Here is a 27,100-nt window from a genome sequence, read left to right as displayed (position 1 = left end):
CGGATGTTTACATATTCCTTATTCAGCGTGTCGTGTTTTTATGGAATAGTTGTTCATGATTCCCCCTGAGATTCCCCATTGTTCTTCAGAAAAATATTCCCCGTCCTGCACATTCTTTGGTTTTCCAGCATCTTCTGCATAGTTGAACCCTTTCCAGTAGTGTGACTATGATTTCAAGATCCATCTTTTCATATTGAGGACAGTTGAGGGACTGTACATAACTATTACAAAAGGTGCAAACATTCACCAATGCATTAAGAACAGAGAGGTTGAAAACCTTTTTTTTTTTTATATACAATGATCAGGGTAAATTGTACTTGCATGTTTCCCAGAAGACAAAATAAGTAAAAAATTGTATAAAGCTTTTAAATGGCAGTATTAAAAGAAAATTAATTATATATAATAAAAAAAAAATCATCCTTTCAGTGGATGGAAAAAAAATTGAATTGCTAGAATTCCCAAGACCCCAAACACTCAGCAGTATTAAGTATAAAGCATTTAGCCAGCCCATCTCGACACAGGGCCATGGACAATTTTCTCAGTTGTCCACCCTCGTACGACGCCCCTTATCGACATTATGCCACAAATGTTGTCAATAGAGCTTAACTGTTATTGAACCCAGATCATGGGTATTTCATGGCCCTGTCCACAACCCCACAGTATCACCCTCAGTCATCAAGTAAATTGAGACAAACCATTACCGGTAACTAATTATACTCTCTGCATCTTTTCACAGACAGAGAAGTTTTCTGGAGCAGTTCCACAGCTGTCTCTGGAGGACAACCTATCCCCAGTTTCTTCAACAATAGAATCAGAGCCAGCCGAAGAGGAGCATGAGAACATGAAAAACCTGCTAATCACCAACAACGACAACAGCAAGCTGCGCAGGAGCCGTGGTGTAAGAAGTAAGAGACCACAACGTACATGTAATACTGTATATCCAGGAAATAAGTTAGCTGTTTAGACCAGTGACAGTCCTGCTGTTGCCCAACCTTTAGTTCCATCCCTCCTCTAACACACCTGCTTTAGAAACGTTCATTAGCTGATCTCCAGAGGCAGAACTGAGGACTCTGAGTTTCAATCACAATAAGTTTAGTTGCCCAACACAGATTAACTTTATTTTTTATTGAAATAAAAACTCCTTTTTTATTACCACTGCAATAATTTGTGAAGTCCAGTCCAGACTAAAGGACAATTTGGTTTAATTAATTAATTAATTTGTTGTTATAATTATTATTTATTTATTTGGGGGTCCTTTATAGAGATTCTTACCACTGGTGGTGACGCTCCTCCAATTTCACCAACCCTTCAGTGGAGTGATGAAGGTATAGAGTTTGGAGCATGGATGTGTGCAAAGATGAAGCACTTGTGCAGCTTTCAATATATGATAAAGCTTTTGTAATTAATGAAAGCATTAAGGTTGGGTCATTTGATCTCACAGAGGGGCCTTATGACTCTGACTGCTCTCCTACTTCACCAGTAGAGAGCCAATCAGCACAGGATGATGATGATGATGAAGGTAGAGACTGCATGGAGTGGGTTAGCTCAACTAACAGATTTATTATGGACTAAATAGTAAATAACGATGTCTTTTTGTAGTTATTGTAGAGAGCTAACTGTCAAGACCGACATAACAAAACCTGGATGAATAAGCCATTCCAACTTCACACCCAATTCTGTATTTGCCTGAATATCTATTAACTTTTTACAAAAGATTGATTTTCACCAGCTTGCCAAGAAGTAGTACCACTGCCTCACTCATTTTAACGCTTCTCTTTGAAGAATCTTGGACCTGTTTCTATTGTAATTAAGCAAAGATTTGATTGATCTGTTGTACTTTTTCTACACAGGTTTAGGCAGGGTTAGCGCACCCATTTCTGCAGCCAAAGAGGACAGTGCCAGCTCACAGGATGATGCCACAGATGAGATCATGGATCGTCTGTTTAAGTCTGTCACCCAGAATCCCACAGAGAGGGCGTCTAGTCCAAAAACACGGAAACGTTCGCGGCTTAACCGAAAGTCATGTGAGTACATTTTGACTGTCAACGCATTTGTTTTTTGACCACTGAACTTCATAACCAGTTCTGAAGGTTGTTTTAGCCCTAAACCTGGGGGATGAGATTAAGGATTTAGTCACTGTTTGCATTCAACACTATCTGTATCCAAAACACAATGTAATCTGGCTTCTACCATTGCTTGGCTTTCCAAAGTCCCTAAATCTCCCTGTCAGATCCATATCGAGCCACCTCTTTACTTCTGCTTGTACCGGATTGAACTGCTAGACATCTCAGAATTCAAACACGACAAAGAGCCTTTTGTAGGGCACATTCTTGCAACTGTGCTTTTAAAAAAAAGAGAGCGAAAGCACACAAACCTCCAAACCTGAAAAGCCTTTTAGGTTTATTTATATTATTCTGAAGTGTTTTACAGTATATGTCTTAATGTGCAGTCACATATATAGCTGTTCAGCGAATTTTCACATGCAAAATCCAGTCATTTCAGTAAAAATCCATGTGATCATTTTGCATAAAGGGCGAAATATTTTTTTGCACGCCTAACTTCACAACTGTTTCAAGTGAATTTGCTATGTTGACCAAAAGAAAGCTGCTTGGTTTGAAAGTAACTTCTGTGTGAACGGTGCTTCATATATTGCTACATTATTGACAATAGACAGTGGACCATTTTTTGCAAATTCGTTAATGTTCACACCTTCACAGTTCCAGATCATTATTTCCAGTCATTATATGGATTGTCTGACATTGAGTTGCATGTTTTATTTTACAGTATAACGTAATGTGCATTGTGTGTTGCAGTGCGGAGAACTCTAAAGAGTGGGCTAAGTGTGGATGTGGTGCAGGCCCTTGGCCTCGGCAGTCCTAACGGGAAGGTCTGAAGCTGTAGGCTTTTGGCTGTGGAAAACTTTTGCAAGGCCACGAGGAGAGCTGTATTCGTGATGGGAAGAATTGCGATAACAAAGGGATCTTCACTGAAGACAGTTTGTGGGATGCCTGCATCTAATTCTGTCTGCCAATCTGAGCAATTCAGTGGATGAATCATGTGCTTCCAGTTGAAACGAACAGCTGCGTTACTGTACAAATACCTGAAGTGTGCGCATGATATCCATTAGACATATTATGATTTGATTGGTACAAACTTTATGTGCATAGTATTAAATACCAGCCTACGTTTACTGATGAAGAATAAATGTAAATGTAAAGTGCTAAATATTTTTAGCAGATGGACATATATTATTTTGTATAGAGACTTAGATTGCATAGATCGGAGAGCAATTTATCAGTCAAAGACATGTATTTATGGGTTTGAAAGGTTTTAAGTTAAAACTGCATTTTTAAAGACAATTTTTTCTACTTTAGCCATATCTGTGGCGATGGCTCGGCTCAAGGTTAGGATTGTGGAAGCCAGTAACTGAGATCAGTGCAATAGGGTAACTCAAACACACTGGTTTCCTGGGCCCATAAAGCCGGACCCTGGATTAAACTGCACTGTGTTAGTAATGATTGGCCATTAAAAACTCCTCAGTCTTGGACCAGGTTTAGTTTGTGTCTGGAAAGCTGACCCATGTGCACCTGGATAGTGTTCAACTGAATATCCTGACTACCAAGGAGATCTTGATTAGAGGGGACATGAACTAGGTCACATGTTTGTTTATATTTTATTTATCACTGCGCTTTCTTGATAGGTTTGTGGATTCTACAACACAGTCGTGTATTCTGCTGTATCACATTTCTGTCCTGATATTTATTAATGTGCTCCTAGTCGAGAGAAAGGTGGGAGATTATGTTTTCAACAATTCTTTCACACTTTCAGTTTTTGACGTGTTAGTTTCACCCTTTTAGTTATTCCATTGTTATGGTGTTATACAATATGTGCATGGACCACTCTCTCGTGTTAAAGAGAAATGTTGCATTAAAAAGCAAAACATTTTATCTAGCCTTTTATTACCGTTACAAGCACATATTTTTTTAATGATTTTCTTGGTATTGCTGTTTTTGCACAGGGGTTTATGCTGTAAGAATTTAGAGTCACTATCAGTCACACTGTTGTTTTATGTATGACCTTATTACCTGTCTGCATGAGTGCATGTGTTCTTCACTCTGAATGTATCACGATTACCGTGTCCCAGTCACTACTCTCGACACCTGCACAAATAAAGTTTGTTTGCAAAGAAATTGCAAGTACCGGTAGTACTTCTAATGTTAGACATTGTAAAACAATTCGGAATCAGAATACAAAGACATGTTGGCCTCGAAACCCAAGAAGACAGTGCTCTGTTAAAAATTTAAATAAATGTTTTATTAGACTTTTTCTGTTTTTATTCTTTATTTGCATAGCGCCACAGTCAAACCATATAGGACAGATGTTTTGACCTTGGCGCAATTCAATTGACGGCTTCTTTTAGTGATCTATTTAATTTTAATACTGCTTAAATAACTAAATCGACTTGTTGATTATTCTGACATAATTAGCTATTTATTTCTCTCATGTATGTCCTTTTGCATTGCATGGCACATAAAAATAGGCTGATAACGCGAAATTTGGGTGCGCACTGTCTGTTTTGATGAGGATGATGAGTTACGGCTCTTTAATAAGAACCTCCTCGTGCACGAACGAATCACGTGTCCCTATACGCCAGCTGCACCTTCGCGAGTTACCGGCGAGTGGAGTGTGTGTTGATGTTGTAAACCGGTAACGGGGCGTCCCGTGGAGGGTTTACCATCACAACAGGAGTGTATAAAAGAAATGAAGATGACACGCCGTTGAACACGCCGAAAAGATGCGGTGCTTGAGTTTGCTTCTGTTCATAAAGGTGGCTAGTGATGCAGCGACTGACCTTTACGTGACAGGAGCGTCGCTCTCGCCAGAGCCGGGAGTAAGCGCCGCACCTGCCGTCACATCCCCCGTCGCCTCCCGCTATACTCCAGCCCGGGAAGAGTACGGGCATCCCGGGATTGCGCTCGCGCGGTCTGCGGAGGAGCCGTCGGCGCCGAGCACGGAGGACGGAGAGTCGTCTCACCACGGAGGAGGGTACAAGATAGTGCAGTGGGAATGGAGCTACGTGCAGACACCTTACATTATAGCCAGCTGGCTTTTGGTGGCCAGTGTGGCGAAAATACGTAAGTTCTGTAATACAAGATGTAACGTTACGTTTTCGCTTACTCAACGAGCTTTTTTTTTGGATGTGATGTATTCGTGTTTAAAAGAAGCTTCCGAGCTCACTCTGGCTCTTGGACTGTTACGCTTAAAGTGTAGGAAGTTAATTATGTTGAGGACGTGAATGTGTAGTGCATTTTTTTAAAAGTGGGCCTTCGGTGCTGTGTGTAGGTCAGATGGCTGTAAAAACGGTGCGTAAAAAGCGCGAGCCACCTGCGCTTCCCTTCCACATCCACTGTCATTAAGTGACAGACGCTGGTGGTTGCCATGGCAATAAAGCCCATACATTTCCTCTGGGACATTTTCGTACAATAATAAAATGGGCTTCACTGGAGATAAGCGAACAGCGTTAAAAAGACAGTAGGCTAGTGTAAGTTACGGTTATCTTTTTGTACCTGTCATTTTCGTGACTTTTTGCAATCCGTGCTGTAACGCCCCGCGAGATATTTCTGTGGACTAGTGTGAGCTTACCGTCACCGTGTTCCCGCCGGAGGAGCGGCGAGCTCTGATTGGCTATGATGACTCATCATCTTTCCATCATCATTCTCTCACGCTGTGGCTGTGGGAAGTTCGATTCATGTCCGCGAATCGATTCTTTCGAATAGTTTAAAAGATCAGGTTCAGAAAGCTACTCGGTTATTCTTGTACGTCACCTGCTATCATGTGGTTTGATTAATAATGCTGTTTATATAGCTACATATTTTCCCAATTTCAGCTTTTTGCACGCTTTGTTTTTTATAAACCGAATCATGGCTGTGAAGTCATTTTGAGCCTAAATATACGTTGCATTTTACAATGCTAAAATTAATTTATATTTATTGGCTTAAACGATTTTTGTACATTTTAATCAAACGTGCATGAATAAAACTCTCATATCAAGTTGTAATCAAGTAGGCTCTCAGACAGCTGTTGCTGCAGATCCGGCCCACATTTGGTAGGTCCCGAATCTGGGCCAACACTATATTGCTGTCTGGCTCTGGGCTACGTTAAATTATTATTAACGTTTCTGTTAAGTAACTTTTTGTCAAATTCATCAGTCGAATTCTCGGTTCACTCCAGATAAGCTTCTGCTACAGGTACAGCATCTATTCTCTGCTCGTTACGAATTAAATTATTCTCTGTTCGTGAGTTTGAGTTCACTCGATTAGTGAAAATAGACTGTAAAAAAAGATGTACGAAGCCGAGTTTCAAGCTTGGGTTCGTGGACGATTTTTGACGTCTTTTGATTCACTGAAAAATCCGAATCATGAGAATGATTCTTCACGTGAGAGCTCTATATTTTGTTCTTTTGCGCTGTAGCAAAGCAAAAGCTCATAGTGCCATACGTACAATCGTACTCCAAAGTGTACACTCTTGCAGAATCTGCAAAATGTTAAGTATTTTAATCAAATAAGAGGGATTATAAAAAATGTTTTAGTTAGTACTGTCTTTAAAAATATATTTTACATAAAAGATGTGTACATAAAGTCCACAAGACAAAAAAATAGCAGAATTTATAAAAAAAAATTACCCCGTTCTTTTTGAGATTTTGAGTTTGAAGATCAAGGTAAATTGTACTTAATTTGTCTTCAGGGAAACATGTAAGTATCTTCTGTTGCTTCCGAAGGGCAGTAGCCTAGCATACTAAATGAAAAAAAAAACGAATAGGCCTATATATATATATATATATATATATATATATATATATATATAATCTTTTTTTTTTTTTTTTTTTTTAAATAAGAAAAAATTGGACATCCTCATCCTGTTCAAATGTTTTCACCCCAGGCTCTTAACGCACTGGAGTATCAGTGAATGATCAAACCTTTTTTAATAGTTGTGTTTGACACCCTCAATTGCCCTCAGTGTGAAAAGATGGATCTCAAAATCACATACAGTCACTGCTGGAAAACTTTTGAATAGGGTTATTTTTATAAATTCGGTTATTTTTATAAATTCAGCTATTTTTTGTCTTGTGGACTATATGTAAATTTGCATTTGTAAAATATCTTATTCAGGACAGTACTAAATAAAAAATAACATGCATTTTGAATCATATGATTCCTCTTATTTGGTTAAAATAATGAACATTTTGCAGATTCTGCAAGGGTTATGTTAACTTTTGAGCACGACTGTACATTATAAAGATATCTTCAGGAGGACAAGATATCCTTCAGAAGTGCTTTATCAGTTGGGAATTAAAAACATGACATGATGTTGTGCAATAATCAACTCAGATTGATTATTGAAGAATTGGGATTTGAGAGCAAAATGTTTAACAGAGAAACTGGTGGTATGTTTTGTGGTGTAGTTCACGAAAATACACATACAGTACAAACACAAAATGCACTACCTCCTATATTTGCATGTGTGGGTGTCTCTCAGGCGTCCGCCCAGCTTGTATTTTTGGCTAATACATACAGTTACATCAGATCATTTAGCTCAATCATCTGTTTCTCCCTGATTCAATTGCCACGGTAACGCCATAAAAATTCATTTTGAATATTTGTCTTGCATCCGGAGAAAGTAGCCTTACCTGAAGCACCTGCGCATGGTTTGCAGCTGACTTGAAGTGCTGAGTACACACAGCCAGAACAGGTAAAGGCAATACAACATTTTGTTGTTACAGGTAAACTGTTTTAATATTATCCTTAACCTATAGCATCATTATAGTACTGCCATAACATTGCATCCGTACGATAGATAGATAGATAGATAGATAGATAGATAGATAGATAGATAGATAGATAGATAGATAGATAGATAGATAGATAGATAGATAGATAGATAGATAGACAGATAGATAGACAGATAGATACACTATATTGCCAAAAGTATTGGGACACTCCTCCAAATCATTGAATTCAGGTCTTCCAATCACTTCCATGGCCACAGTTGTATAAAATCAAGCACTAGGCATGTGGACTCAGGAGCTCAGGGATTTCAAGCGTGGAGAGCTTCATGGAATGGGTTTCCATGGCCGAGCAGCTGCATCCAAGCCTTACTTCACGAAGTGCAATGCAAAGCACTGCATGCACTGGATACAGTGGTGTAAAGCACGCCGCCACTGGACTCTATAGAGCAATGGAGCCGTGTTCTCTGGCGCGAAGAATCACGCTCCTTTGTCTGGCAATCCGATGGACGAGTCTGGGTTTGGCGGTTGTCAGGAGAACGGTATTTGCCTGACTGCATTGTGCCAAGTGTAAAGTTTGGTGGAGGGGGGATTGTGGTGTGGGGTTGTTTTTCAGGGGTTGGTCATGGTCCCTTAGTTCCAGTGAAAGGAACTCTTAATGCTTCAGAATTCCAAGACATTTTGGACAATTTCATGCTCCCAACTTTGTGGGAACAGTTTGGGGATGGCCCCTTCCTGTTCCAACATGACTGCGCACAAAGCAAGGTCCATAAAGATATGAATGAGTGAGTTTGGTGTGGAGGAACTTGACTGGCTGCACAGAGTCCTGACCTCAAGCCGATAGAACACCTTTGGGATGAATTATAGAAGAGACTGCGAGCGTCCAACATCAGTGCCTGACCTCACAAATGTGTTTCTAGAAGAATGTTTAAAAATTCCCATAAACACACTCCTAAACCTTGTGGAAAGCCTTCCCAGAAGAATTGAAGCTGTTATAGTTGCAAAGGGTGGGCCAACTCCATATTAAACCCTACGGATCAGGAATGGGATTTCATTAAACTTCATGTGCATGTTAAGGCAGACGTCCCAAAACTTTTGCCAATATAGTGTAGATAGAGACAGGAGTACTAACTGACAGTTGGGTTAATATGAAAAAATGGACACTGCCCATTAGTTCAGCTACTGACAAAAATAAATAAATTCATATGCTTATCTATAGCGATGATTATGACCTGCCCTGTCACTTTAACACTCTCATTTACCAGAGGATTACACTCTTCTCAAACATCTAAACTCACTGAGTTAAGTCATGGGAGTGATACAAAGCAACATCCCATTCTATAGTGCACACTTTAACTTGATCAACCTGTTTTAATAAAGATAATCATAATGGGATGGCAATCCACATGTTCGTAATTAACTGTCCCAAGTTCTGTCTCTGTCTCTCACTGAAAATGAAGGGTGTTGCATTAATTGGATTTAGTAATCTTTCATTATGTCTGTAATTATATGTGGACTGTTGTTGGAAAGCTTAGGGCAAGTAATACTTTAAAAGCAGGAGATCTTGTGGTAGAAATGATTCACACATAAGGTTTTCTCTATTGTGAGGTTAGATTGGCAAACAGGTATCAGTGTGCATAAATTAATGAAATTAATCTCTTGCACTCATTAAAACATATTTGTCAGTGTGTGTTTTTATGTATATCTAGGCATATGCACCCGAATATTTTTTTTCTTTTTTTGTTATTCAGTGTTTGTGTGTGTGTGCACATGCATGTGTTTGTGCAGATGTCTAGTATGCTCTTTTTGGGTGTATGTCAGTGTTTTTCTGTCCTTGTGTGAATGACTCATGGTGAGCGGTGATTGTTATGCTTCTTGGTTTTCCCTCCTCCACAAAATTACTCTGATCATGGAAACTAGATCATGCCATTAGAATCTCTCATTAGGCCATAATGTGTTGTGATTTCACACATTTCATGAGGAATGCTTGTATAAATAGAGGCCAGTCTGTGCCTTGATTAGCTTTTTTAATTAGCGTTAATAATTAACATAATTTTCACTAATACTGTATATCCCCATTGAAACATCTTATGATCTATTAAATCCGCCCTTTTCCATATAAACACTACTTTAATGTGGTTTCTGCACCTCGTGCTTTAGTGTCCTGATCCAGTACAGGAACCTGAGCATGGGGTTATTGCGGTGTGTTTGTTCCTCGTCTTATAATGCTTTGTACAGTCATTTGATATGTCTGACTTGTGAATGGACACTGTTCATACTGCATTTCCCAGTGGAAATATTGTGATTAATTCTAGCAGATGCTCAATTAAACCACTGTAAAGTCCTGCATTGTATTGGTGAATTTAGTATGCAGTCATCTTGTTCAGTGATTGGCCATTTGTGTATTTAACACTCCTTTCTTAAAGCTGCAGAATGAGATGATGTTTTACTGTGACTCCTTATTTGTCACTGGGAGTCATTGTACGTTAGAATGGTGTTGAGTAACATTTAATCTGAAACCATGGTATGGAATTACAGCACCTGTAACTTATAAACTACTCTTTAAATGAGGTTGGTTTGGCTGCCGTGGGCCATGAAGCTACATATGCATTGTTTAGTTCGTTTTATTCTATGCATTCGGTTGTCTCTGGCACGTGCATCTTACTGCAATTAACATAATAAAGAGGTTCAAGTTAAATTTCATAAAGCTATAGTGAAATTACAATGAAGAACATTTACTATTTTTGCATTCACACTTTTTTATGATAGTGCATGTCAAGATAATATCTCTCATCTCTCAATCCATGTTAACCTTTTTTTTCTCTGTTGTCTCTTTTCTCTGCTCTCCAATCTTCAGTATTCCACTTCTCTCAGCGTTTTACCACAGCGGTCCCAGAGAGCTGTATGCTGATTCTGCTGGGTCTGGTTCTGGGTGGAGTGGTTCTTCTCGCCAGCAAAAAGCAGCCGTACCAACTGGACCCAGGCCTATTTTTCCTATTTCTTCTGCCAACTATAGTGGGGGATGCTGGGTATTTCATGCCAGCACGACTCTTCTTCGACAACCTGGGTGCCATTTTGATGTACGCTGTAGTAGGCACATTGTGGAATGCCTTCTGCACTGGATTCTGTCTATACGGAGTCAAGATGGCAGGGGTCATAGGTGAGTTATTATGAGGTATCAGCTCAAACAAATGAAACCAAAAATGAATTCTTAAATGATCATAGATCATACAGGGCTTCTTCAGCCATGTAGGTGGAATATTTCCTCTGGTACTTCTGATGTACTGATGACAAAGCTGCTTGTTTTCAAACTTTTTATTAACAAATTAGGAGTGTGTCAGTCTATTAAAACAATAAACCTTGATAATCCTTCAATAAAACAAGCACTGTTGAGGAGACAAAATAAAATATGGAAAATTATGTGAGTTTATGCATTTTTAATTAATTATAATTAATTAATTAATTAATTAAGATTCTTAAACCCTCCTTGGAAGTTCACTGATGCCCCCTAGTGGGTCCTGACCCCTGGTTGAGAACCACTGCTTTTAGTAAAGCAATAAGCCATTTGAGGCCTTGAGTGACTGTGATTTTCATTTTCATTCCTGAATGCTTTCATATAATATATTGACAACTCCAATTTGATAAAAGACTTATCAAATTGATATAGACTTATCAAATTGCAATTTGATATTGAAATATTCAATAAACAATTACATGTATTTTTATCACTAAAAACTTTTTTGCGAAGTTATTTAGTTCATTCTGTACGCCTAAATACAGGTTATGCTGTATAAATATTGCATTGACTCATTAATTATTAATTTGTATATTGTTTATATATAGTGTTTTGTATATATTATAATGTATATGTATTTATATCTATTATAATTTATGTATATTATAATTCATTGCATCTAATATACAAAGTTTTTGTTTATATTATATTTGTATGCGTATATACACACATTTTATTATTTTGACAGCACTTATAAATAAAATCAGCTTTTTTACGACTGCTACTAACATGAATTGTCTAATCACATTCAATATTCTTAACTATTTATTTTATGAGAATTTTTATTTTGGGGGAGTCATCGCTGCAAATTGTTAGCATTGCATAGGACTTAGATGTGGTGTAAAGTTTGTTTTAGACCCAAGAAAGGGTAGGGCACGCCACTTTCATCCGAGGCAAGGCAACATGCAGTACACAGGGAAAATCCCACTGGAGCATCCTGGGTTAATGAGCCTGGCTCAAGTGCACAAGGCAGCTTACGAATCGACCATTGCAAGATTTGAATTACCATTCCAGATCTTTAACCACTGTCTGTACCACACCATTAGGACTGCATGTGATATGATCAATTTGGTTGTAATTATTGACTGCAGCTTGTTTGCGTGTCTGTGTGCAGATGAAAAAGTAGATGCAGGTTTGATGGAGTTCTTGTTGTTTGGAGCTCTGATCTCGGCTGTGGATCCGGTAGCAGTGATCGCTGTTTTTGAAGAAGTCCATGTGAATGAGACACTCTTCATCATTGTCTTTGGCGAGTCACTGGTCAATGATGCTGTCACTGTGGTGAGTCCGGGCTTTAATCATCAAAATGAATTGTTTTTACTATTGTAAGGGTTAGTTCACCCAAAAATGAAAATTCTGTCAGTAATTACTCACCCGCATGTTGTTCCAACACCGCAAGACCTTCGTTCATCTTCAGAACACAAATTAAGAAATTTTTGATGAATAAATCAGCTCAATTAAAATCTAAATTAGCTCTCAGATTTCATCACAAATATCTTAGTTTATGTTCCGAAGATGAACGAAATTCTTAGGGAGTTGGAACAACATGAGGGTGAGTAATTACTGACAGAATTTTCATTTTTGGGTGAACTAACCCTTAAAGCATCTCTACATAACTAACACTCTTGCAGAGTGTAATGGTCAGTGCTGTGAGTGAGGAAATGCACTACCCTTCAAAAGTTTCAGGTCGGTAAGTAAAAAAAAAAAAAGGTTTTTAGAAAGAAGTCTCTTATGCTCACCCAGGCTGCATTTATTAGATTAAAAACACAGTAAAATAGACATTTTGTGAAATATTATTAACAATGTAATGTTTTCTGTTGTAATATTTTTAATATGAAATATGATCCTTCAGAAATCAGTCTAATATGCTGATTTACTGCTCGAGAAACATTTATTATTATTAGACATGTAGAAAGCAGTTGTGCTGTTTAATGTGTTTGTGGAAGCTATGATACATTTACATGAATATAAATTTCAAAAGAAATAGAAAATAATAATCTTGAAAATACTAATCTTTGTATTTCAATCTTGTAAAAATGCAAGAGCCTTTACTGTCATTTTTATCATTTTAATGCTTGAGGAATAAAAGTATTAGTTTCTTTAAAAAAAAAAACTTTAGAGCGGTAGTCAATAAAAAAAAAATCAATACTTAAAACTATATTTAAGTAATTAATTGTTTGTTTGTTTGTTTGTTTATTGAGAGTTAGGGTTAGCCTAGGGTGTTTAAAGGCAAGAGGAAATGAGGAATGACATTCTATGTTCTCTCTGTTCAATCGCATACAGTATCTGTTGTTATGGTAACCTTAAACCAGAACACTGCTGTAGTGCTGACATGATTATGTTATAAGACATACCCAAAAGTCATTTACTTGCTCTGGAGAAGCAAATCGATAGTAAATGACTTAGGCTAAGGCATTGCCACTGAATTATCCAAACCATTTCCATTTTTCCCCTCGTATTTTTTATATAATTATACTCTAGGATCAAACAGTAGCTTCTGGTTAGAGACAGGCTGATTTACTGTTAATTGTTTACATAATATTGTTGGGATTAGATCTAATCCTCATAAATATAAATTTCGTGCTAAAGCAAAGTTTGGTTTGTGTTGACTTGAGTTTTGGTTCACTGGTATAGCTATGTTCACTGGTATAGCAGGGTATAGCTATGTTCACTGGTATAGCAGGTCAGTCCGATTCATTTGTAGATGTGTCACTTGTTGACCCATGTGTAGAAAATTACGCCCAATGACCGACCATCACTAACACATTCCCCACCTACTTCTACACATTCTCCCACCCTACAACATTTCAACATTACCAACATTATTCAACATCTGTAAAAGCAAGGACATAGCCATCTATGCCATAATGACATTCATCAGACTATTCCTCAGGTTTATGCTCAAATTCACTTTTTTGATTTTGAGGCTTTAGCAGTGCCAATGCAGGAATAGTTTTCAGGTGCAGTTTTCATGTTAATTTTTTTTTTCACACAAAGTTATTGTAATGCATTACAAAAATAAAAATCCGCCACTTTCTTCTGAGGGACAGTGTTTTGTTCACTGGAAGTCATTGGTAACCAAAACTTAAGAAACACTCTTCAATATGTCTTCTTTTGTGTCTCATAGAGGAAGGAAAGTCATATAGGGTTGGAATGAGGCTAAAATAAATGATGTCCGTATTTTCATTTTTTGGTGAACTGTACAGTGGTTCTCAACCTTTTTGACTCTAAGCCCCCATTTTTCTAAGACAATATTCAAAGATCCTCCTATCTAAGCTGATTTGTGTGTACATTTGTTATAATATAAATAAACAAACATTACAAAAACAACTTTTTTTGCATTTTAATTATGATTGTTAATACTTTAAAAAAAAATTACATATTGGTGCCCCCTGGAAGTTTGCTGAGGCTCCCTAGTGGGCCCCGTCCCCTGGTCTAAAATGTATGTTTACATTCTACATGTGTACATTTTATTTTTAATTTGATTTGCCCTTGGCATGTTTCAGTAAATAACTTTTTATTAAGCTCAATCATTGTCTTTTGTTCTCTTTATGTTACAAGCTTTTTGAGCCAGGTTATTACAAGATTTTTTTAGCTTAAATCTCCTTTTTATGCAACAGATTAGGTGTAAAGTTACCACAGTCACATTCTAGGGATTCTGAACTCTCGAGCAGGTTCCCACCAGGCTTCAGTGTAGAAGTGACTGCAGATTATTGTGTGTGTGTGTGTGTGTGTGTGTGTGTGTGTGTGTGTGTGTGTGTGTGTGTGTGTGTGTGTGTGTGTGTGTGTGTGTGTGTGTGTGTGTGTGTTTTTTTGGAAGGTCAGCTAGCACTTGAGGTCGGGTTATTCAGAGTAAGACTGTAATCACTCTCGGAATATATACAGATAAATGTGGTCATGACACTGATCGAGTTGAGAGCCACTATCTCAATCTGTCTAAAATGCAGTGGAAACCGCTCAAACCAGCATGCACTTAACGTCTAGATCTTGTTACTGAAGATCCTGCTTTGACTTAGCTATTGTTAATTAGACACTTGTTGTTATTGATAGGCACTGAAAAGCAGACTGAACAAAAGTCTTATCAACAAATAAGTAGAATTGCTCATGGTGAACAGGAAGCCTCTTCTTTTTGCATTTATTATCAAAGCTACTAGATAACATCGTTAATTTAGTTATCTTCATAGAGGAGTGAAATGTAAGGCTCGGTCTCTTGTGCTACTGGTCTAATGGCCATATCGTGAGACAGGTTCATTATTCAAGTCAATCATGAGAGCCTTCAGATGGACAATGCTCTTCACAAAATTGCTGCTGAGCTGCATATTAATTAATCTGATGTACACAATAGGAAATCTACTATTGATATTATGGGGAACAATTGGAGATACTGATACACTTTCAGTCTGTCCAAGCTCTTTCGCCATAGCTTTCAATGTCACTTTAACTCACATTGAATACATTAATACTTTTTAGGGTGCATTGAATTGATCAAAAGTACTTTCTATTCATCAAAGAATCCTGAAGAAAAATGTATCACAGTTTCCACAAAATTATTAAGCAGCACAACTGTTTTCATCAGTGATAATAATAAGCCAAATCAGATCATGTGACACTGAAGATTGGAGAAATGGCTGCTAAAAATTCAGCTTTGCCATCACAGGAATTCATTTCATTTTAAAATGTATTAAAATACAAAACAATTATTTTTAATAGCAATATTTCACAATGCTACTGCGTTTACTGAATTTTGATCTAATAAAATGCAGCCGTGGTGATAATATTTGAAAGAGACTTATTTCAAAAACTTAAAAAAAATCTTGCCGACCCAAAAATTTTGAACAGTCGTGTACTATTCAAAAGTATAGTGTTTTTTTTATGTTTTAATGTTTATTGTATTTTTACCTTTCAGATTTTTAGCATTGGAGAGATGCATTTATAATTGTCTCAACAGGTCTTATATAAAGTGTACATATCCTTTGTGGAAGTGGGACCAGGGAATGTTTACACCGCAGACTATTTTAAAGGAATTGGTAAGTACAAAATGTGTCAATTGTTTCTTTCACACCATATTGTTGAGTATAATATTTATATGAGTTAATATTTACATCTATTTTTCTTCATTCCTGAAACCATTCCAGTCTCCTTCCTCATTGTCAGCATTGGAGGGACTTTGGTTGGTCTCATCTTTGCTGTTATTCTGGCCTTTGTCACTCGTTTTACAAAGAAGGTGCGCATCATAGAGCCGCTGTTCATCTTCCTGTTGGTTTACCTGGCCTACCTGACGGCAGAACTCTTCTCTCTATCCGCCATTCTTTCGTGAGTTTTGCCACTGCCAGCATACTCATCTTAACAAATTTGAACTTATTTGAAATTGAGTCTCTGCATATTTGTACACAAACTAAATTAATTCAAAAGACAAATAATATACCAAATTAAATATGAGTGAAATTGTGAAATGCAGAAAGATTTGTGTGAGTATGAGGAATAGAAATATCATTACCTTAGTATATAAAATCCGAAATCAATGGAATGTCCTCATCATGATAGAAACAGAATTGTGTGTCTGTGCAGCTCTGTGACAAACACTGTGGTGGCTGACATTTAAAACGATGAGAAGTTAAATGCCAGGATTAATGCTGAGAGAGGGGAAATTATTCATGCCTTAAGAGTACTACAGTGAAAAATAGAGAGAAAAGTATGAGCATAATAGAGAAAGAAGAATTGACACATCCATCAGGGTCAGGGATAAATGATACACTGAATGAGAACTGGTGAGTGTGTTTGTTTCTGTGAGCTGTGTATCTGTGCACATGACATGACGCTGAAAACATGTCGTTTATGAATATTTCCATGGCCAATTTGAAGAATTTTTCAGATTGTTTTCAAACCATGTGTGCAGAGCCGTAAATCTCAGTAGTTTTTGTGGCGGTCATAAATCACATAATGAGATTATGAGCAGAGGAATTAGATTATTAACCCATTTTAGTGTTGCTTAGCACAGCAATAGAACAGATTTCAAGATGCAGAGTCATGCTTGGATACAAGATGATTTAAGGACATGAATCAGTACTACTATATATAAAGGAATGATCTCACGTATATGAATTAAAGAATGCCTGTTTGTCTGCTGATTTTGTAAGCATATACTAATGCAGTACTTGGAGCGCCCCCTCATGGCTCTTCATCACACTTTCTGCACAAGGTGGTATGGAGTTAGAAATGAAATAAGCCACAATAGGATTTAAAGATAAGGAGAAAAGGTCACTAAAGATTGAGAATTCAATCTCATCAATATAATTCGCCACTTTTCATTTGTTCTGGTCTGTTCAATGTGTACTGCAGAGTGACTCATATATAACACAGTGAGCAAAGCGCAATTCCTGTCTAAAGCTAACGTATGTATACGGAATGTAAATATAGGGATATCTCGTATCTCTGTCTAAATATAGACATCAATCCAAAGGTACAAAGGTCAGAAACAATTCATAAGGACAATAACAACCTATCTATTACACTCTAAACTATTATATTTATGATTTTGACATTTGTATGTATAAAATACATCTATTGCATTCTATTATTCTATCATCATTATATATGTTATTGTTGATTCATGACAGGATGACTTTCTGTGGCATTGGCTGCAACAAGTATGTGGAAGCCAATATATCCCAGAAGTCCCGGACCACCGTGAAGTACACCATGAAAACCCTGGCCAGCATTGCAGAGACGATCATCTTCATCTTTTTGGGTATCTCAGCTGTGGACAAGTCCAAATGGGCCTGGGACACTGGCCTTGTTGTCAGCACACTCATATTTATCTTAGTCTTCAGGGCCATAGGTAAGAGAGAGTTCTGTTTTATTCTATTCTATTCAGAAAACATGGTAGTCACATTGTATATTTTTGTACTTTTTGGTTACAGAAGTTAAAAACTAAAAGAGAACTCTCACTAGAATCTCTTCACTCACAGCTTCACCATTAACTTTCACTTTGGCTACATACATTAAATAGTTTCCTTAACCGTATGAGCTGTAAATGTACCATATATTTTCATCTGATATTCATTTGATTACTTTTTTCATTTATAATGGATTTAGATGCCAAATTAGTCTTGCACTATACATTTACAATGTTTAATAGCCTCGGCTCTAACACTTAGCATATGTATTTGCTCAACATGTTATTTGCAGGTGTAGTAGGGCAGACTTGGTTCCTGAACTGGTTTCGACTGGTTCCGCTTGACAAGATTGATCAAGTGGTGATGTCATATGGCGGTCTCAGAGGAGCTGTGGCCTTTGCTCTGGTGGTTCTTTTAGACAAAAAACATGTGAAGGCTAAAGACTATTTTGTGGCAACAACCATAGTTGTGGTTTTCTTCACAGTCATGTTTCAGGTAACTCTTTTAGGAATTTCTGTATTCCTTTCTATTTGTGTTTTCCCTCCCCTTCACGTTTACAGAATCATTTTGTGTTGATAGAAGTGTCCGTTCCTTTCTTTCTGTTTCATCTTTCCTCAGGCTGTGATTATTATCATTACTTGTATGTGTGTGGGTAGCGTACAGGTAATAGCCTTGCAGGGATGACATTTCCCCTCCGCTGTGTTAAATTGCTGTTATTTCCAAAGCTATTCTGAAACAGAGATGCTAATTATGATGAATGGAGTGATTTTGATGGTTGTGCGTGTGTGTGTGTGTGTGTGTGTGTGTGTGTGTGTGTGTGTGTGTGTGTGTGTGTGTGTGTGTGTCTATGTGGCCATCTGGCCAGTGCCAGCCTTTTTACCCTATTCCAATTTCATCTATTATTTATTGCTGCAGAATCTCTATAGAGTGTCTATGCATGTGTTGTCAATGTCATATAGTGTATCCAACATGTCACGGAATATCTGACTGCTGAAATCATCCGTATATACTGCCAAGCTTTGGTTAGGAACTTATCTTTCCACAGATCCCTACAAATATGCATGCTTGTTAGACAAATATGCATTGTTGTTTTTCTGTAACAGGTAGTTGTGGATAAACTGTATTACGTTTTTTTAAATTGAGTATAGCTTTTAAAACATTAAATACATATACATAAAAATATATATAAATAATTAACTTTTTGACACTGTCAGTCTGTGTTAGTGGTGGGGATTATTCCGAGAATCTTTCTACAGTTTACATCGATCCGCCAGTAGGTGGCAATAAGTGACTGTCTTTACTAGCGAGTCACTGAATCATTCATTTAGCTGATTCATTTAAAAACACTGATTCATTAAGGAACGAAAGAAGCGACTGGCTGAATTCCGAATTGCATATTAGCATACTACCCATACTATTTCTACCATATACATTTATGCAAAATGTATATACATTATTCACTAGTGTTTTTTATTTTTTTTAAGCTAGGGTACTTAAGTACATTTTTTGACATATTTTTTGTATTTTACCTTAGTACAGTTTCACTTTGTCATTTAGGAACTAAACTTGGATGAGTGAGTCTTTGAATCATTCACTAAAACGATTTGTTCAAAAACAGTGATTTATTCAGGCACGAAACACCACTATTGTGTCGCTCAGATGCATAACAATTTGATTATGCTGTGCTTCATTTAAAACTTCTTTCACTAGTGGAGCAAAAATACACAAAATATCTGGCAATAGATATTTCAAGAACAAGCTTGTTTTGTTGCAAATATCACACTCAATATTAATACTCAATATCACAAATATACAATATTAATTCTCAGTATCACACTCACGACCACGCTGTTGGTCTAAATGCTGGTGTAAACAATTACTGTTGTGCTGTTATTTGTAAAACTTTTTTTTTTCTGGTGTGATATTGCTTAATTAGGTAAATGTTTGTTTAAAATACCAATTTTATTGCTGCAACTAGAAAAGTGATCTGTGATATTTAGTTGAAAGATTTGGATGGTGCCCTCTTTTTGTTGACATTTTCCAAATCTCCCCTCCCAGGGTTTAACCATCAAGCCTTTAGTGAAATGGTTGAAAGTGCCACGCAGCACAAACAGAAAACCTACCATCAACGAAGAGATCCATGAGCGTGTGAGTCCAACACTCTCTTCTGTCTCTGTTTCTCATCACCTGTCTCCCTCTGTCCCTGCCTGTGGTGAAATGTGTGAGTGATGATGTTGACCTTGCTATCTGTGCAGTGCTTGTGATCTGATGACTGAAACAGCAGCACTGCCGACTGACGTTATACTCTTCCCTCCAATGAATTAATCATCAGAGCTCTCTTTTTTTTTTTTTTGCCTTTCCACAAATAGATGTGCACACATAAGCAGAGGTCACATGGCGCCTTGCCATTTACCTCATCCTCTTTCTGAAGGCCTTACACACCCTGCTGCTCTATGCACACTCTGGGACTCAGGGCTACCTGCTGAGCTCTCTAAAACCTGGGCTAAAGATAGGCTGTAGTGTAGCTGAGCTGACAGAAGAGATTTGAAATAATATAGGAGAGACTCTGAGAAAATAAAGGAGGATAGAAGAGATATTCTCTTGGAAAGCAGCAGTTTCCCAAAGTTGTGTAGACCAAACTGATTTTAACACCACACAATTTAAGGTAGAATAGTGTTGCATACTTTAGACTGAACTGCTCACCAATTGCCGATGTCTAGTTTATTTACAAAGAAATATTTTAAAAAACACCCATGGATTTTTTTTTTTTTTATGTCTGCAAAAGATGTAGGATTTGATCTTAAGTGCACTTGAAAATAGCCATGAATGCTAATAAAATAAATACAAATAAATAATTCAAATAAAATAGCCATACATAATTTACAGAAGCACTGAACTTGTCTGTCTTTCTGTTTTTTTAGGCCTTTGACCACATTCTGACAGCTGTGGAGGACATTGCTGGTCTGAATGGCTACCATCACTGGAGGGACAAGTGAGTGGCACTTAGCAAAGATCGCTAGATAACTGTCTGTTCTCATGATGAGAGATGTACTCATAAATATACAAGAGCTAAACGAATGCAATATTGTGTTATTAAGTCTCATTGTTTTTTAGGTGGGAGCAATTTGACAAGAACTATTTGAGTAAGTTGCTGTTGAGAAAGTCTGTGTACCATAAGAGTGAACTGTGGGAGGCCTATCAGAAAATCAACTTCAGAGATGCCATCAGTGTAATTGATCAGGTAAAAGGCTAATCCTGCTGTTTATTAGGTACACCGTTTCACAGTACGCACAATTTTTATAAGGAAGGTTGCTGGAAAGTTTGCTCAGGGTGAAACTGGGTTAAGATTTTCCTAGGATTTGCTTTTCCTGTCAATGGTAATACACATTTTTTAGACATTGTGCCATGGTAGTACCATGGTATTTTTTGGAATATAATATACCATCATACTTGGTGTACCATGGTGTATACCATACTGGTGTGATGCCATCTACCTTTTTGTAAGGGGTTCGTTCCATCAGTATTATTGTTGTATTAAAGTTGTTGAACACTAGATGGTGCCCACACTCAAAAAAAAATCAGTGCTAGATCAAATCAGCACTGCTCTGCAATAAAACAATCAATCTGCTTTAAAACCACTATTAAAACTATTTTTATTTTCAGCTTCTTCTTCTTCTTCTTTCTAAAGTGTTTCCTCACTCAGAATTACTCACTCGCACCTATGGATTTTTTTTAATGAATTTTCATTTGTAAACTTTTGAATGAACATTAATCATTGTAGCAATGTTAGTTAATTTTGTTAATAAAAGTTATACTATAAGTTTTTTATACTGGGGGTCTGTGGGTTGACTGAGAGTCTGGTTGGGGGTCCCTGGGCCTTTAAAGAGTGAAAGCCCCTGGATTATAGCATTGAGCAGAGGAAGCATTGAGATCTTTTCTCAGGCTCAAGAGAGTCGTTTGAGAAGAGCAGAGTATAATTCCTCCCTTTGTTAGTTACCCTGACGCCACTGTGTCTCTGCCAATACTGGTCCTTTGTAGGCATCTGATACCTGTCAGCTGCAACATCAAACATATCTACAAAAATACTGGCTGGAGATGGCATCATACAGAGAGAGTGAAGGAGGAAAGAGAAAGAAGGGCCTCCAGTAGATATTTTAATATGAATGTATAGACATGCACATCATAATCGTGACACACCTCCCACTTGATTATTTTTTCAGTTAGTTTGCTTGTTAGTAATAATTTGTTTTTTCTCATGTTTGATTTATCATTCAAATAATTTCTCTCCTCTTCACGTCTCCAAAGAAACAATGTGCTTGATCAGAAAATCGGTCAGCAACACCTGGAATTTTAGTCATGCATGACTTTTGTCTTCCAGCGAGTTCATTTCCTGTACCCTTGAGTTTCATAGAGCTCGGCTTCCTGAGAGTAGTTATCAAGCTAATATTAGCACAAGATTGAGAGATAGAGAAACCTCTGTTCTCTTTTAGACCACCCAGTGAAAGAGGCACAGGATTATTCATTTCATTTGAGAAGGGAAAAAAACTAATTTATCACCTATAATAATTAAAAAATAGTTTACTAAACTCAACTGTAGCTACTTGCATAGCTGGGCATTTAAGGAACATCAATCAATAGCTTGATACTTTATGTATTAGCCAATCAGAATCAAGTTTAATATTTTATGCTATTTCTCCATCTCTCTCTCAGGGTGGGAATGTGTTGACTTCTGCTAGACTCTCTCTGCCTTCCATGGCCAGCAGAACCTCTTTCCCAGAAGTCACAAATGTTACCAACTACCTGTGAGTATTTTGTGTTTGTGAACATCACATAAAAATATATTAATCAGCTATTTTATCTTGTTGCCCAGTAAATACTCCTTAAAAAAATACATACCACCAAATATAGACTACCATTCAAAGGTAGTGTCTGATTTTTTCAATGTTAAATTTTTTATTATTATCTTATGCTCACCAAGGCTGCATTTATTTAATCAAAAATGTGTACAATTTAAAATAACTGTTGTTGTATTTTATTCATGTGATGGTAAAGCTGAATTATGATGAATAGAAAGTTCAAAAGAACAACATTTATTTGAAATAAAAAAATTTGTAACATTATAAATGTATTTGGTCACTTTTGATCAATTTAATGCATCCTCGCTAAACAGAAGTATTAATTTCTTTTAAAAATACTGACCCCAACATTTTGAATGGTATCAAGACTTGCGAAGACTTTTCTTACCCCTTTGTCAAATAGTTTTGTTTATCTTGTTTTAAGTGCTACATAAATTAATAGAGATTTGTGTTCAAAACAATATAAAACTATTTGAAACGTATATACACTTAATATATAAACTTAATACAGAATACCAAAGAAATGTTTTTTTTTTAAGAATGTTTAGACAAAGCAATATAAAATGCTGATTATATTTTAATTAATACATGTAATAAAAGAGAAACTATTTTAGCATTTTTTATTTTCATAGGACATTTTTTGAATGTGTGTGCAGACATGTTTTTGTGCATATCTGTGGTGTAAGTGTACATGTGTTTCCATGCATGTTGGATCCTGTGTCTGTGTGTGTGATCTCTCAGGAGAGAGAACGGCAGTGGGGTGTGTCTAGACCTCCAGGTGATTGACACAGTGCCAGGAGCCAAGATTGAGGAAGAGCTAGAGACGCATCATGTGCTTGCTGGAAACCTCTACAAACCCAGGAGACGGGTACAGGACGTGCCACACGCACACCCTCTCACTATAAAGTGCTCTGAAGCATGATATTGCATCAGTAAAATGGGTGATACTTTGTATGATGTGTTTGCTTCAGTTGACATCTCTTTCTCTGTACCTGCAGTACCAGTCCCACTACAGTCGCCACTTCATGACAGTGGGTGAAAAAGAGAGACAGGATAGGGAGGTGTTCCAGAGGAATATGCGCAACCGTCTGGAGTCCTTTAAATCCACTCGCTACAAGCGTCACAAGAAAGACCGCAGTCAGAAAAAGGCAAGGGCTCAAAACGGCAGAAAACCACACTTTAATTGAGTTAACTGTACTTGAGGGAGGCCATGGTAGTCTATGACTGACAAGTATCCATGTATGTAAGGTCAATGTAGAGACAAGGTTAATGTTTGTAGTTACTGATATGTATCATGAGTGATGGCTTGCTACTGTGTGTGTGAGAGCAGATTCTTGAGCAGATAATAATGTTTCTTGAGCTGCAAATCAGCATAAGAATGATTTCTGAAGGATCATGTGATGCTGAAAACTGGAGTAATGATGCTGAAAGTTCAGCTTTGCCATCACAAGAATACATACATTATATTTTATAGTATTAAAATATATTAAAATAGAATTGTAATATATTTGATTTGATATTGTGTTTAAAAAAAAAATGCAGCCTTGGTGAGCAAAAGAGACATAATTAAAAACAATCTTACAGAGATACTGTATGTGTATTTAACTGGTTCCTCTGATACATTCACTTTGTTAAAATATTGATAATATCGTATTACAGCGGAAAGGGTCAGATGCAAAAGAGCAAGACGCCAATGAAAAACCCAGACGAAATGTCAGCTGGCAGGACAAAGGTTGGTCATTGGATCTGCTTGGTGAAGATGATCTTTTAATGAAACTATATAGTTCCCAGTGCATTGTGTAACATGTTTTTGCACATATATCTGTAGACCCAGCTGTGGTTCCAATGGCACCTGAGGAGGATATACATGATCCTTCTGAACCAGATAAAGATGATGATGTGGGCATCACTTTTGTGGCCCGCAAAGCCTCAGAAACACCAAAGGAGAGACCAAAATCAGGTGAGATATGAACACGATTGTGGTAAGAAAAAGTGAGAACTGATTGCTACCCATCCAACATTTCTATATCTTCTTGTGTTTCTTTTTATTTTCTCAGTACCAGCTGCCCTGGATGTTTGTCAGAGCCCGGTTGCCGCCCCTCCCTCACTGACATGTGGAGAGAAAACCCTGCCTTGGAAAAATGGGGGGGGTTCCCTCCCTCCCTGTGTGTCTATGGAGGCCACTAAAATTATCCCAATAGACCTGCAGCAGGCTTGGAACCAGAGCATCTCCTCTCTGGAGAGCCTGGCTTCTCCTCCAGAGCCTCTGCATCCACGTATTAGCGCCCTCTCGAGGCTGGGAGGACCCCTGCGGACCCCTGGGAAGGGAAAAAGTGGTGGTGGTGCAGGATCAGGAAGTAATACAAGTTCCCCAAGTTCAGGGCCATCCAAGTTCTCTGCAGGGAAGGAGGAAGAGGAGGAAGGCGCCCTCTCTCAGCAACAGCAAGAAATGCAGCCGCTAATGTCGTCTTTGAGGCCACCGCCACCACCTCCTCCGCCACCTGCTGCGCAATCCGCCGGAAAGAGAAGGAATCCTTGTGTATATCTTAGGAGTCTGGTGACAGTGCCATCTTCTGGTGGGGAGCCACAAAGCAGGAAGCCAACCCAACTGTAGAATCACTTCCTTTAATCATCTTACTCCTGGCATTTACTTCCTCAGGCTAGAGTTTATTTTTAAGTCAGTAAATTCATTTCTAAGAGACTATTAATTTGGTTTGCTTTTTTAGCGCTTATAGGCTACATGGATTTAGAAAAGGTTGGTAGTTTGTTGGGGATCCAATTCTTTTTGTGTACAGAGCAGGTCCTTTCACACAGGAAAACCGTTCCACTTTCCATGTGTTTTTTTTAGTTTGAAGTGATCTGCCCTGTATTGTGTACCCCTGTATATGTGATTGTCAAAATGTACAACTACTGAACATATATAAGGCTAAACTACATTCCAAGGATCCACTGGGTATGTTTGTTAAACAGTGTTTTTATTCAACTTTCCACTCTCTCACTCACACATAAAAGAACAGCAAATCATTTCATTGTTACTCTCACAGTTTTAATCTTTAAATGACTATTTTAAAACAAGAATGAATACTGTAGTACTGAGGTCTTCCCTTTTCAGACTGTGATGACAAAGTAACACTTTTTCTTATAGCACATCACAGAAAGCGCATGAGGTTAGGGCCACACATCTTCAATCACAGCCATTATCTCTCAATGGGCGTGAAATATGCATGACAAATCCACAAACACTATATTGGATGATAAATAATCCATGATGTTTGTCAGGAGCATTTATGATGTGTACAGGATACATAAGCTTCTATGCTGCACATGACCTGTTCTCTGTTGTGTTTGGCAAAAAAGCAAGGTCTGTTAATTTATTTTCTATTTATGTATCAACTTCATGCCTTTTATTCTTTTGCTTTCCCAATAACAGGGTTTTGTGAATCTGTATTTTAATCTACAAAGCTACAGCTGTTTTAATAACCAAAGTGTTTAATGTTAATGTTTAATATTTAATTTTTTGTCCATCTTTACTTCATTGTATGACACTATATTTATAATCATGAATAATGAATTATGGATCATTAGAATTTGATGTGCTTTATCAGTAGTAGGGGGCTGGAACTGTCACAGTGTAAATCTTATTCGTAATAATACTGTAGGCAATCAATGTAATCTAATGCACTTTCTAATGCAGTTTCGAAAATTGCTTTCAATTTGTCTGACAATGACAAACATATAGCATACTGTACATCTCATGTCTACTCCAAGTCTTTTCATATGTCTTCATCCTTTAAGGTTCTTACTATACCATAAAAGGGTCGTATACAGAATTTGGGTTTTGCACTTAAAATGAAAAGCCATTTAGACCACTGTACCTGTGGTGTTCTTGAAGCTGCTGGCCCATTGTTTTGTATTGCTGTGTGATTCTGTGTATGTCCTGAGGATTGTTGTGCCTTGAGAGGGACGGAGTTAAATGTTGAGAAAGAGGCCTTGTTGATCTCTATTGTGCCTGTGAACAGTTTGGAGTGGGTCAGCATTGTCTTACTTGAACTTGTTGTGTTAGCAAAAATGTTGCCCCAATCATTTGACCCCATTGAATTCGAATTGGAATTAAGTGATCCACCTATTAAATTAAAATGGAATTTTCAGATCTTTTCTCCCATGTGTTTTTCATACTGTATGTATCTTTATGTGCCAAATAGTCAATTTGAACAGCTGCAGGAATAAAGTTAACAAAAGAGAGGACAGCGCTTTTGAATGTCAGTGTTTGTCT

General features: G+C 37.5%; 2 protein-coding genes across 16 annotated transcripts in view; both read left to right on the top strand.

Moving 5' to 3' along the window:
• The window catches only part of fhod1 (formin homology 2 domain containing 1), a 46,806-nt gene extending 42,485 nt beyond the window's left edge, over positions 1–4,321 (top strand). For 9 of the 15 annotated variants that reach the window (XM_079589683.1, XM_079589693.1, XM_079589691.1 and 6 more), the window contains 5 exons: positions 737–905; positions 1,263–1,325; positions 1,442–1,519; positions 1,851–2,024; positions 2,814–4,321. In XM_079589683.1, coding sequence (XP_079445809.1) covers positions 737–905; positions 1,263–1,325; positions 1,442–1,519; positions 1,851–2,024; positions 2,814–2,893 — 564 coding nt within the window. In that variant the 3' untranslated portion in view covers positions 2,894–4,321. The remainder of the gene's footprint in view (positions 1–736; positions 906–1,262; positions 1,326–1,441; positions 1,520–1,850; positions 2,025–2,813) is intronic. The other 6 variants (XM_079589685.1, XM_079589684.1, XM_079589682.1 and 3 more) reach the window with 1 other exon arrangement.
• Positions 4,322–4,671: 350 nt separating this feature from the next.
• On the top strand, positions 4,672–27,077 carry slc9a5 (solute carrier family 9 member A5). The gene is made up of 16 exons (XM_079589815.1): positions 4,672–5,135; positions 10,641–10,943; positions 12,193–12,356; positions 16,024–16,102; positions 16,211–16,388; positions 17,693–17,913; positions 18,264–18,466; positions 20,030–20,119; positions 20,893–20,963; positions 21,086–21,212; positions 22,682–22,773; positions 23,569–23,695; positions 23,826–23,975; positions 24,487–24,559; positions 24,656–24,787; positions 24,885–27,077. The coding sequence occupies exons 1-16, from the start codon at positions 4,796–4,798 to the stop codon at positions 25,439–25,441; spliced, it is 2,907 nt and encodes a 968-aa protein (XP_079445941.1). The 5' UTR covers positions 4,672–4,795; the 3' UTR covers positions 25,442–27,077.
• Positions 27,078–27,100: the final 23 nt, after the last annotated feature.

The sequence above is a fragment of the Phoxinus phoxinus genome (genome assembly GCF_949152265.1).
Source record: "Phoxinus phoxinus genome assembly, chromosome: 2".
Lineage (NCBI taxonomy): Eukaryota > Metazoa > Chordata > Actinopteri > Cypriniformes > Leuciscidae > Phoxinus > Phoxinus phoxinus.
The sequence above is the reverse complement of the archived record's forward strand: the minus strand, read 5'-3'. Positions and strand labels throughout refer to the sequence as shown.